General features: G+C 51.4%; 1 protein-coding gene across 1 annotated transcript in view; it reads right to left on the bottom strand.

The window, feature by feature from the left end:
* Positions 1-11,796, bottom strand: part of LOC113032917 (serine/threonine-protein phosphatase 6 catalytic subunit-like) — a 78,805-nt gene extending 67,009 nt beyond the window's left edge. Inside the window, exon 1 of the mRNA XM_026186055.1 lies at positions 11,668-11,796. Coding sequence (XP_026041840.1) covers positions 11,668-11,703 — 36 coding nt within the window. The 5' untranslated portion in view covers positions 11,704-11,796. The remainder of the gene's footprint in view (positions 1-11,667) is intronic.
* Between the last annotated feature and the right edge of the window lie 1,203 nt (positions 11,797-12,999).

Genomic DNA, 12,999 nt, shown 5'->3' with positions numbered 1-12,999 from the left:
GGGTGGCCAGGCGGCCCGGTCCGGTATTTTCTACGTTATTTGCGCGTCTGGGATGCGGTGCCACCTCATCATGTCGTTTCTGTTCTCATTGTCATCCCCCATTATTGATCAGGATGAGCAGCATTTCATTTTCCTCCTCGACTGCCTTTTTTGTTATACATTTCATTGTTTCATCTATGCTTCCTCTTCTGACCTGTCTGTGTATTGTATGTACGTCGAAAGGTCCATTTCACTGCAGGCAACTGCAAGTGACAAACTGCAAGTGACAAATAAAAGCTTCAATCAATCAGGAGGGCTGGCCAGGCTTTCAGAGCCTGGGGGAGGTCCACCCAAATAAAGGGTGGCCAGGGGGCCTGGTGGTGTTTTTTTTCTTTTCTTTATACGCCTGGGGGGCGGTGCCACCCATCACGGGGCTGGCCAGGCTTTCGGAGCCTGGGGGAGGTCCACCCAAATAAAGGGTGGCCAGGCGGCCCGGTCCGGGTGTTTTTTTTTCTTTTATAATTTATCCGCCTGGGGGGCGGTGCCAACCCATCACGTGGGCTGGCCAGGCTTTCGGAGCCTTGGGGAGGTCCACCCAAATAAAGGGTGGCCAGGCGGCCCGGTCCGGGTATTTTCTACGTTCATTTGCGCGTCTGGGATGCGGTGCCACCTCATCATGTCGTTTCTGTTCTCATTGTCATCCCCCATTATTGATCAGGATGAGCAGCATTTCATTTTCCTCCTCGACTGCCTTTTTGTGTTATACATTTCATTGTTTCATCTATGCTTCCTCTTTGACCTGTCTGTGTATTGTATGTATGACGGTCAGAAAGGTCCCATTTCACTGCAGGCAACTGCAAGTGACAAACTGCAAGTGACAAATAAAAGCTTCAATCAATCAGGAGGGCTGGCCAGGCTTTCAGAGCCTGGGGAGGTCCACCCAAATAAAGGGTGGCAGGGGCCCGGTCCGGGTGTTTTTTTCTTTTATAATTTATCTGCCTGGGGGGCGGTGCCAACCCATCACGTGGGCTGGCCAGGCTTTCGGAGCCTGGGGAGGTCCACCCAAATAAAGGGTGGCCAGGCGGCCCGGTGCCGGGTATTTTTCTACGTTCTATTGCGCGTCTGGGATGCGGTGCCACCTCAAATGTCGTTTCTGTTCTCATTGTGCAATCCCCCATTATTGATCAGGATGAGGCAGCATTTCATTTTCTCCTCGACTGCCTTTTGGTTATACATTTCATTGTTTCATCTATGCTTCCTCTTCTGACCTGTCTGTGTATTGTATGTACGGTCAGAAAGGTCCCATTTCACTGCAGGCAACTGCAAGTGACAAACTGCAAGTGACAAATAAAAGCTTCAATCAATCAGGAGGGCTGGCCAGGCTTTCGGAGCCTGGGGGAGGTCCACCCAAATAAAGGGTGGCCAGGCGGCCCGGTCCGGGTGTTTTTTTTTCTTTCTAATTTATCTGCCTGGGGGGCGGTGCCACCCCATCACGTGGGCTGGCCAGGCTTTCGGAGCCTGGGGGAGGTCCACCCAAATAAAGGGTGGCCAGGCGACCCGGTCCGGGTGTTTTTTTTCTTTTATAATTTATCCGCCTGGGGGGCGGTGCCAACCCATCACATGGGCTGGCAGGCTTTCGGAGCCTTGGGGGAGGTCCACCCAAATAAAGGGTGGCCAGGCGCCCGGTGCGGGTGTTTTTTTTTTCTTTTAATTTATCCGCCTGGGGGGCGGTGCCAACCCATCACGGGGCTGGCAGGCTTTCGGAGCCTGGGGGGTCCACCCAAATAAAGGTGGCCAGGGGCCCGGTGTTTTTTCTTTTCTTCATTCGCCTGGGGGGCGGTGCCACCTCGTCGCTCATGGGATCAATGTGCCAGGTCGGTATCTACGTTCATTGCTCGATCTGCACCTCATCTGTCGTTTCTGTCTCATTGTCATCCCCATTATTGATCAGGATGAGCAGCATTTCATTTTCCTCCTCGACTGCCTTTTTGCGTTATACATTTCATTGTTTCATCTATGCTTCCTCTTCTGACCTGTCTGTGTATTGTATGTACGGTCAGAAAGGTCCCATTTCACTGCAGGCAACTGCAAGTGACAAACTGCAAGTGACAAATAAAAGCTTCAATCAATCAGGAGGGCTGGCCAGGCTTTCAGAGCCTGGGAGGTCCACCCAAATAAAGGGTGGAAGGTGGCCCTGGGTGTTTTTTTCTGTTTTCTTATACGCCGGGGGGCGGTGCCAACCCATCACGGGGCTGGCCAGGTTTCGGAGCCTGGGGGAGGTCCACCCAAATAAAGGGTGGCCAGGCGGCCCGGTCCGGGTGTTTTTTTTCTTTTATAATTTATCCGCCTGGGGGGCGGTGCCAACCCATCACGTGGGCTGGCCAGGCTTTCGGAGCCTGGGGAGGTCCCCCAAATAAAGGGTGGCCAGGCGGCCCGGTCCGGGTGTTTTTTTTTCTTTTACATTTATTTTCCGCCTGGGGGGCGGTGCCAACCCATCACATGGGCTGCCAGGCTTTCGGAGCCTGGGGGAGGTCCACCAAATAAAGGGTGGCCAGGCGGCCCGGTCCGGGTGTTTTTTTTCTTTTATAATTTATGCCTGGGGGGGCGTGCCAACCATCAGAGGGCTGGCCAGGCTTTCGGAGCCTTGGGGAGGTCCACCCAAATAAAGGGTGGCCAGGCGGCCGGTCCGGGTTTTTTTTTCTTTCAATTTTATCCGCCTGGGGGAGTCCATAGGTGCAGCCCTCGGTGTTTCTAATAGCTGCGTCCAACTCAGGGCTGCCAGGCTTTCGAGCCTGGGGAGGTCACCAAATAAAGGTGCCAGGCGGCCCGTCGGGTTTTTCTATTCATTTGCGCGTCTGGGATGCGGTGCCACCATCATGTCGTTTCTGTTCATTGTCATCCCCATTATTGATCAGGATGAGCAGCATTTCATTTCCTCCTCGACTGCCTTTTTTGTGTTATACATTTCATTGTTTCATCTATGCTTCCTCTTCTGACCTGTCTGTGTATTGTATGTACGGTCAGAAAGGTCCCATTTCACTGCAGGCAACTGCAAGTGACAAACTGCAAGTGACAAATAAAAGCTTCAATCAATCAGGAGGGCTGGCCAGGCTTTCAGAGCCTGGGAGAGGTCCACCCAAATAAAGGGTGGACAGGTGGCCCTGTGGTTTTTTCTGTTTTCGTTCATACCCTGGGGGGGCGGTGCCACCCATCACAGGGCTGGCCAGGCTTTCGGAGCCTGGGGGAGGTCCACCCAAATAAAGGGTGGCCAGGCGGCCCGTGCGGTGTTTTTTTTTTTTTTATACGCCTGGGGGCGGTGCAACCCATCACAGGGCTGGCAGGCTTTCGGAGCCTGGGGGAGGTCCACCCAATAAAGGGTGGCCAGGCGGCCCGGTGCCGGGTGTTTTTTTTCTTTTTAATTTATCGGCCTGGGGGCGGTGCCAACCCATCACGTGGGCTGGCCAGGCTTTCGGAGCCTTGGGGAGGTCCACCCAAATAAAGGGTGGCCAGGCGGCCCGGTCCGGGTATTTTCTACTTCATTTGCGCGTCTGGGATGCGGTGCCACCTCATCATGTCGTTTCTGTTCTCATTGTCATCCCCCATTATTGATCAGGATGAGCAGCATTTCATTTTCCTCCTCGACTGCCTTTTTGCGTGTTATACATTTCATTGTTTCATCTATGCTTCCTCTTCTGACCTGTCTGTGTATTGTATGTACGGTCAGAAAGGTCCCATTTCACTGCAGGCAACTGCAAGTGACAAACTGCAAGTGACAAATAAAAGCTTCAATCAATCAGGAGGGCTGGCCAGGCTTTTCGGAGCCTGGGAGAGGTCCACCCAAATAAAGGGTGGACAGGCGCCTGGTCCGGGTGTTTTTTTTTCTTTACAATTTATCCGCCTGGGGGGGCGGTGCCAACCCATCACGAGGGCTGGCCAGGCTTTCGGAGCCTGGGGGAGGTCCACCCAAATAAAGGTTGGCCAGGCGGCCCGGTCCGGGTGTTTTTTTTCTTTTATAATTTATCGCCTGGGGGGCGGTGCCACCCATCACGTGGGCTGGCCAGGCTTTCGGAGCCTGGGGGAGGTCCACCCAAATAAAGGGTGGCCAGGCGCCCGGTGCCGGGTGTTTTTTTTCTTTTTATAATTTATCCGCCTGGGGGCGGTGCCAACCCATCACATGGGCTGGCCAGGCTTTCAGAGCCTTGGGGAGGTCCACCCAAATAAAGGGTGGCCAGGCGGCCGGTCCGGGTGTTTTTTTTCTTTCTAATTTATCGCGCCTGGGGGAGCGGTGCCACCATCACGTGGCCTGGCCAGGCTTTTCGGACCTGGGAGGTCCACCCAATAACAGGAGTGCAGCACACGGTGGGTGTTTTTTTCTTCTCACACACTACACTCCTTATTATCCTCAAAACATCACACATCAAAAATCCAATTACAATGTCCTTGAAGCAATAAACTTTTCCTGCCTGGGGGGGTGCAACCCATCACGGGGCTGGCCAGGCTTTCGGAGCCTGGGGGAGGTCCACCCAAATAAAGGGTGGCCAGGCGGCCCGGTGCCGGGTGTTTTTTTTTCTTTCTAATTTATCCGCCTGGGGGGCGGTGCCACCCATCAACGTGGGCTGGCACAGGCTTTCGGAGCCTTGGGGAGGTCCACCAAATAAAGGGTGGCCAGGCGGCCCGGTCCGGGTATTTTCTACGTTCATTTGCGCGCTCTGGGATGCGGTGCCACTCATCATGTCGTTTCTGTTCTCAATCCCCATTATTGATCAGGATGAGCAGCATTTCATTTTCCTCCTCGACTGCCTTTTTGGTTATACATTTCATTGTTTCATCTATGCTTCCTCTTCTGACCTGTCTGTGTATTGTATTGTACGGTCAGAAAGGTCCCATTTCACTGCAGGCAACTGCAAGTGACAAACTGCAAGTGACAAATAAAAGCTTCAATCAATCAGGAGGGCTGGCCAGGCTTTCAGAGCCTGGGGAGGTCCACCCAAATAAAGGGTGGCAGGTGGCCCTGTGTGTTTTTTTCTTTTTCTTCATCCGCCTGGGGGGCGGTGCACCCATCACGTGGGCTGGCCAGGCTTTCGGAGCCTGGGGGAGGTCCACCCAAATAAAGGGTGGCCAGGCGGCCCGGTGCGGGTGTTTTTTTTTCTTTTAATTTATCCGCCTGGGGGGCGGTGCCACCCATCACGTGGGCTGGCCAGGCTTTCGGAGCCTGGGGGAGGTCCACCCAAATAAAGGTGGCCAGGCGGCCCGGTCCGGGTGTTTTTTTTCTTTTTAATTTATCGCCTGGGGGCGGTGCCAACCATCACGTGGGCTGGCCAGGCTTTCGGAGCCTTGGGGAGGTCCACCCAAATAAGGGTGGCCAGGCGGCCGGTCCGGGTATTTTCTTACGTTCATTTGCGCGTCTGGGATGCGGTGCCACCTCATCATGTCGTTTCTGTTCTCATTGTCATCCCCATTATTGATCAGGATGAGCACATTTATTTTTTTTCCCTTTCCTTTTATTTGGGTGGACCTCCCCCAGGCTCCGAAGGCCTGGCCAGCCCTCGTGATGGGGTGGCACCGCCCCCCAGGCAGATAAATTAGAAAGAAAAAAAAACACCCGGCACCGGGCCGCCTGGCCACCCTTTATTTGGGTGGACCTCCCCCAGGCTCCGAAAGCCTGGCCAGCCCTTGTGATGGGTTGGCACCGCCCCCCAGGCGGATAAATGATAAAAGAAAAAAAACACCCGGCACCGGGCCGCCTGGCCACCCTTTATTTGGGTGGACCTCCCCTAGGCTCCGAAAGCCTGGCCAGCCCTCGTGATGGGTTGGCACCGCCCCCCAGGCGTATGAACGAAAACAGAAAAAACACACAGGGCCACCTGTCCACCCTTTATTTGGGTGGACCTCTCCCAGGCTCCGAAAGCCTGGCCAGCCCTCCTGATTGATTGAAGCTTTTATTTGTCACTTGCAGTTTGTCACTTGCAGTTGCCTGCAGTGAAATGGGACCTTTCTGACCGTACATACAATACACAGACAGGTCAGAAGAGGAAGCATAGATGAAACAATGAAATGTATAACGCAAAAAGGCAGTCGAGGAGGAAAATGAAATGCTGCTCATCCTGATCAATAATGGGGGATGACAATGAGAACAGAAACGACATGATGAGGTGGCACCGCATCCCAGACGCGCAAATGAACGTAGAAAATACCCGGACCGGGCCGCCTGGCCACCCTTTATTTGGGTGGACCTCCCCCAGGCTCCGAAAGCCTGGCCAGCCCTCGTGATGGGTTGGCACCGCCCCCCAGGCAGATAAATTATAAAAGAAAAAAAACACCCGGCACCGGGCCGCCTGGCCACCCTTTATTTGGGTGGACCTCCCCCAGGCTCCGAAAGCCTGGCCAGCCCTCGTGATGGGGTGGCACCGCCCCCCAGGCGTATGAACGAAAACAGAAAAAACACACAGGGCCACCTGTCCACCCTTTATTTGGGTGGACCTCTCCCAGGCTCTGAAAGCCTGGCCAGCCCTCCTGATTGATTGAAGCTTTTATTTGTCACTTGCAGTTTGTCACTTGCAGTTGCCTGCAGTGAAATGGGACCTTTCTGACCGTACATACAATACACAGACAGGTCAGAAGAGGAAGCATAGATGAAACAATGAAATGTATAACACAAAAAGGCAGTCGAGGAGGAAAATGAAATGCTGCTCATCCTGATCAATAATGGGGGATGACAATGAGAACAGAAACGACATGATGAGGTGGCACCGCATCCCAGACGCGCAAATGAACGTAGAAAATACCCGGACCGGGCCGCCTGGCCACCCTTTATTTGGGTGGACCTCCCCCAGGCTCCGAAAGCCTGGCCAGCCCTCGTGATGGGGTGGCACCGCCCCCCAGGCGGATAAATTAGAAAGAAAAAAAAACACCCGGCACCGGGCCGCCTGGCCACCCTTTATTTGGGTGGACCTCCCCCAGGCTCCGAAAGCCTGGCCAGCCCTCGTGATGGGGTGGCACCGCCCCCCAGGCGGATAAATTAGAAAGAAAAAAAACACCCGGCACCGGGCCGCCTGGCCACCCTTTATTTGGGTGGACCTCCCCCAGGCTCCGAAAGCCTGGCCAGCCCTCGTGATGGGTTGGCACCGCCCCCCAGGCGTATGAACGAAAACAGAAAAAACACACAGGGCCACCTGTCCACCCTTTATTTGGGTGGACCTCCCCCAGGCTCCGAAAGCCTGGCCAGCCCTCCTGATTGATTGAAGCTTTTATTTGTCACTTGCAGTTTGTCACTTGCAGTTGCCTGCAGTGAAATGGGACCTTTCTGACCGTACATACAATACACAGACAGGTCAGAAGAGGAAGCATAGATGAAACAATGAAATGTATAACGCAAAAAGGCAGTCGAGGAGGAAAATGAAATGCTGCTCATCCTGATCAATAATGGGGGATGACAATGAGAACAGAAACGACATGATGAGGTGGCACCGCATCCCAGACGCGCAAATGAACGTAGAAAATACCCGGACCGGGCCGCCTGGCCACCCTTTATTTGGGTGGACCTCCCCCAGGCTCCGAAAGCCTGGCCAGCCCTCGTGATGGGGTGGCACCGCCCCCCAGGCGGATAAATTAGAAAGAAAAAAAAACACCCGGCACCGGGCCGCCTGGCCACCCTTTATTTGGGTGGACCTCCCCCAGGCTCCGAAAGCCTGGCCAGCCCTTGTGATGGGTTGGCACCGCCCCCCAGGCAGATAAATTATAAAAGAAAAAAAACACCCGGCACCGGGCCACCTGTCCACCCTTTATTTGGGTGGACCTCCCCCAGGCTCTGAAAGCCTGGCCAGCCCTCCTGATTGATTGAAGCTTTTATTTGTCACTTGCAGTTTGTCACTTGCAGTTGCCTGCAGTGAAATGGGACCTTTCTGACCGTACATACAATACACAGACAGGTCAGAACAGGAAGCATAGATGAAACAATGAAATGTATAACGCAAAAAGGCAGTCGAGGAGGAAAATGAAATGCTGCTCATCCTGATCAATAATGGGGGATGACAATGAGAACAGAAACGACATGATGAGGTGGCACCGCATCCCAGACGCGCAAATGAACGTAGAAAATACCCGGACCGGGCCGCCTGGCCACCCTTTATTTGGGTGGACCTCCCCAAGGCTCCGAAAGCCTTGCCAGCGCACGTGATTGGTTGGCACCGCCCCCCAGGCAGATAAATGATAAAAGAAAAAAAACACCCGGCACCGGGTCGCCTGGCCACCCTTTATTTGGGTGGACCTCCCCAAGGCTCCGAAAGCCTTGCCAGCCCTTGTGATGGGTTGGCACCGCCCCCCAGGCGGATAAATTAGAAAGAAAAAAAAACACCCGGCACCGGGCCGCCTGGCCACCCTTTATTTGGGTGGACCTCCCCAAGGCTCCGAAAGCCTTGCCAGCCCATGTGATGGGTTGGCACCGCCCCCCAGGCGGATAAATTATAAAAGAAAAAAAACACCCGGCACCGGGTCGCCTGGCCACCCTTTATTTGGGTGGACCTCCCCCAGGCTCCGAAAGCCTGGCCAGCCCACGTGATGGGGTGGCACCGCCCCCCAGGCAGATAAATTATAAAAGAAAAAAAACACCCGGACCGGGCCACCTGTCCACCCTTTATTTGGGTGGACCTCCCCCAGGCTCCGAAAGCCTGGCCAGCCCTCCTGATTGATTGAAGCTTTTATTTGTCACTTGCAGTTTGTCACTTGCAGTTGCCTGCAGTGAAATGGGACCTTTCTGACCGTACATACAATACACAGACAGGTCAGAAGAGGAAGCATAGATGAAACAATGAAATGTATAACACAAAAAGGCAGTCGAGGAGGAAAATGAAATGCTGCTCATCCTGATCAATAATGGGGGATGACAATGAGAACAGAAACGACATGATGAGGTGGCACCGCATCCCAGACGCGCAAATGAACGTAGAAAATACCCGGACCGGGCCGCCTGGCCACCCTTTATTTGGGTGGACCTCCCCAAGGCTCCGAAAGCCTTGCCAGCCCACGTGATGGGTTGGCACCGCCCCCCAGGCGGATAAATTAGAAAGAAAAAAAACACCCGGCACCGGGCCGCCTGGCCACCCTTTATTTGGGTGGACCTCCCCAAGGCTCCGAAAGCCTTGCCAGCCCATGTGATGGGTTGGCACCGCCCCCCAGGCGGATAAATTATAAAAGAAAAAAAACACCCGGCACCGGGTCGCCTGGCCACCCTTTATTTGGGTGGACCTCCCCCAGGCTCCGAAAGCCTGGCCAGCCCTCGTGATGGGGTGGCACCGCCCCCCAGGCAGATAAATTATAAAAGAAAAAAAACACCCGGACCGGGCCACCTGTCCACCCTTTATTTGGGTGGACCTCCCCCAGGCTCTGAAAGCCTGGCCAGCCCTCCTGATTGATTGAAGCTTTTATTTGTCACTTGCAGTTTGTCACTTGCAGTTGCCTGCAGTGAAATGGGACCTTTCTGACCGTACATACAATACACAGACAGGTCAGAAGAGGAAGCATAGATGAAACAATGAAATGTATAACGCAAAAAGGCAGTCGAGGAGGAAAATGAAATGCTGCTCATCCTGATCAATAATGGGGGATGACAATGAGAACAGAAACGACATGATGAGGTGGCACCGCATCCCAGACGCGCAAATGAACGTAGAAAATACCCGGACCGGGCCGCCTGGCCACCCTTTATTTGGGTGGACCTCCCCCAGGCTCCGAAAGCCTGGCCAGCCCTTGTGATGGGTTGGCACCGCCCCCCAGGCAGATAAATTAGAAAGAAAAAAAAACACCCGGCACCGGGCCGCCTGGCCACCCTTTATTTGGGTGGACCTCCCCCAGGCTCCGAAAGCCTGGCCAGCCCTCGTGATGGGTTGGCACCGCCCCCCAGGCAGATAAATGATAAAAGAAAAAAAACACCCGGACCGGGCCGCCTGGCCACCCTTTATTTGGGTGGACCTCCCCCAGGCTCCGAAAGCCTGGCCAGCCCTCGTGATGGGTTGGCACCGCCCCCCAGGCGGATAAATTGTAAAAGAAAAAAAACACCCCGGACCAGGCCGCCTGGCCACCCTTTATTTGGGTGGACCTCCCCCAGGCTCCGAAAGCCTGGCCAGCCCTCCTGATTGATTGAAGCTTTTATTTGTCACTTGCAGTTTGTCACTTGCAGTTGCCTGCAGTGAAATGGGACCTTTCTGACCGTACATACAATACACAGACAGGTCAGAAGAGGAAGCATAGATGAAACAATGAAATGTATAACACAAAAAGGCAGTCGAGGAGGAAAATGAAATGCTGCTCATCCTGATCAATAATGGGGGATGACAATGAGAACAGAAACGACATGATGAGGTGGCACCGCATCCCAGACGCGCAAATGAACGTAGAAAATACCCGGACCGGGCCGCCTGGCCACCCTTTATTTGGGTGGACCTCCCCCAGGCTCCGAAAGCCTGGCCAGCCCTCGTGATGGGTTGGCACCGCCCCCCAGGCGGATAAATTATACCACCGGCCATTTGGGTGGACCTCCCCCAGGCTCCGAAAGCCTGGCCAGCCCTCGTGATGGGTTGGCACCGCCCCCCAGGCGTATGAACGAAAACAGAAAAAACACACACAGGGCCACCTGTCCACCCTTTATTTGGGTGGACCTCTCCCAGGCTCTGAAAGCCTGGCCAGCCCTCCTGATTGATTGAAGCTTTTATTTGTGAAATGCTGCTCATCCTGATCAATAATGGGGGATGACAATGAGAACAGAAACGACATGATGAGGTGGCACCGCATCCCAGACGCTCAAATGAACGTAGAAAATACCCGGACCTGGCCGCCTGGCCACCCTTTATTTGGGTGGACCTCCCCCAGGCTAATCTAGCATAGAAAATGTCAATAAAAAAACGTATTTTGTTTGTGGTTGTAAGGTGACAAAATGTGTAAAAGTTCAAGAACTATGAATACTTTATCAAGGCATTGTAACTTCACATCAGTGCACATGCATGTACACATATGCAGAGTTATATTATTAAAGAAGTTAAAAACAAACAAACTCTGCTTTAACTTTTGAAGTAGAAAAAGACTGCACGTTTTGGGAACAATATGGAATGAGCGATAATGTCACCACCATTCCATGATTTGAAAACATTTGTTTCACCTTAAATCTGTTTGTTTTTTGTTTTTGTTTTTCATAATTGCAAAACTGTAAAATCTCCCAAATCACTTCAATGGCTTTAGAGGAAGTTGCCCCTAAGCTCCAAACCCAAATTACTGTTTAATAGGCAATTTGTTCTTTACTCTAGTTTGTTCCGTGATTGTAAAATCTGGTATTTTTGCAAATTTGGCTCAGTGGGAAAACCTACAGCCAGGAGACCATTTATTGACTTTGCCCACAAACAAGCTTATGGAATATTAATAAATATTAATAAAGATTTCTGTAAGAGCAAAATCTCTCTCTCTGTGTCTTAAGTATTTGCTCCTAACCACGTCCTAACCTAGCAGACATATATAGCCTTTAATTAATCCTGCAATTTTTTTGTCAAAGACATTTCTCACCATGAAATTACCTGATAGCTTTAAACGGCGACACGTGAGCAGATTCACTGATTAATCAGAAAAGTTTAGCATGAATCTGGACATTAGATTTACGCTCGAAGTTTTAAGCTTATCAGATATCACTTGGTAGAAGCTCCTTACCGTTTGAAGAAATCTGCTGTCCTCTTTTGCTTGCATCTTTTTTTTCCATCCGAGACTGAAGTTATTCCACGTTAAGTAGTTTTTCTCCGTGAGGAACACAGCAACTCATCTTACCCCTGGGCACCAGGGACTCGAGCTCCGGATCTCAGCAGAAAAGTGCCAACAAAAGATGCAGATCCCTCCAAATATCAGTTTGTCACACTTCTGTCCTCTGTATACTCTGTGACGTCACCACTGGAACGCTAACGTCTCTGCGTAACCATGGTTACAGGGGGACGCTTTGGAGCTCTCCTGCTCAACAGCAAAATATTTCAGGGTAATATATAAATACTCCAACTTTAAAAACAAGTAAAAGAAATATACTGTATATGTGTATCGTGTACCGCGTAAGAGTTCATTTTCTGGTTAGTTAAAAGATGACCGATGGCAGCCATACTGACGTGAGCTGTTGACGATACGTCGAGCTGTCGATAAGCTGTCTTTGTGCTCTTATATACTGTTAGCCTTGTTTCGCTGGCGTTAGTGAAACTGCTTTGAACTGGATGTAACATTGTTGAACTCTAATGCTCAATGGATAAACTCTCGATGCGACGATGTGAGAAGGTAATTGTAACCCCGTGTTAATGCTGTCGTTTAATATTGTGTAATAACCAGCACATATGCTCTTACTGAGTGAAAATACAAAAGAGTTCAGGTCTGGGTTTAGCCCCAGTGTTTTAAGATCCCAGCAACGTTCGTTGTTATGCCCACAGTTTTAAAAGATGATAGGTTTCTGGGTGCTGACTCAGGGGGACCACTTTAGCTCATTGAAACCTTAATGCCATTTTAGTTTAAGACATTAAACTGGACACGTTTTGAATAAAATTTATATTAACAGAGCTATGCTAGACATAAGCAATTGTGTCAGTGTGAAGCCCGGCATATTTTAAGGTTTACAATAAACTCCAGCTCTTACTGAATCTGTAACGTTGCCTTGATCGTCCTACATCATTTTAAAATGCTGTATTTTTTTAATACTTTGTGTTGTTAGATGAGTTTTGTGTCACTGTGCACAGAGAAAAACTCACCTGATGTAGTGGTAAGGCCATGTTCACCACTAGATGGAGACAACCTGGCACAGGTATTTTCTATACGCACTAAATTTCACACTGAAAAGGCTTGCTGGAAGGTGTTTTTGCATAGAAAATAAAGAAAATATGTCTTGAGGTCTTTCCAGTGTTTTCAAAATGCGTTTTTCAGATACACATCAAAACTTCACACAGACAAACACACACACAAAACAACAAAATATATCAAATTACATGCACGTCTCATTCATTTTTTGAGAATCTC

The sequence above is a fragment of the Astatotilapia calliptera genome, chromosome 12 (assembly GCF_900246225.1).
Source record: "Astatotilapia calliptera chromosome 12, fAstCal1.2, whole genome shotgun sequence".
Lineage (NCBI taxonomy): Eukaryota > Metazoa > Chordata > Actinopteri > Cichliformes > Cichlidae > Astatotilapia > Astatotilapia calliptera.
Note: the sequence above shows the minus strand (reverse complement) of the source record. Positions and strands in the feature narration are given on the sequence as shown.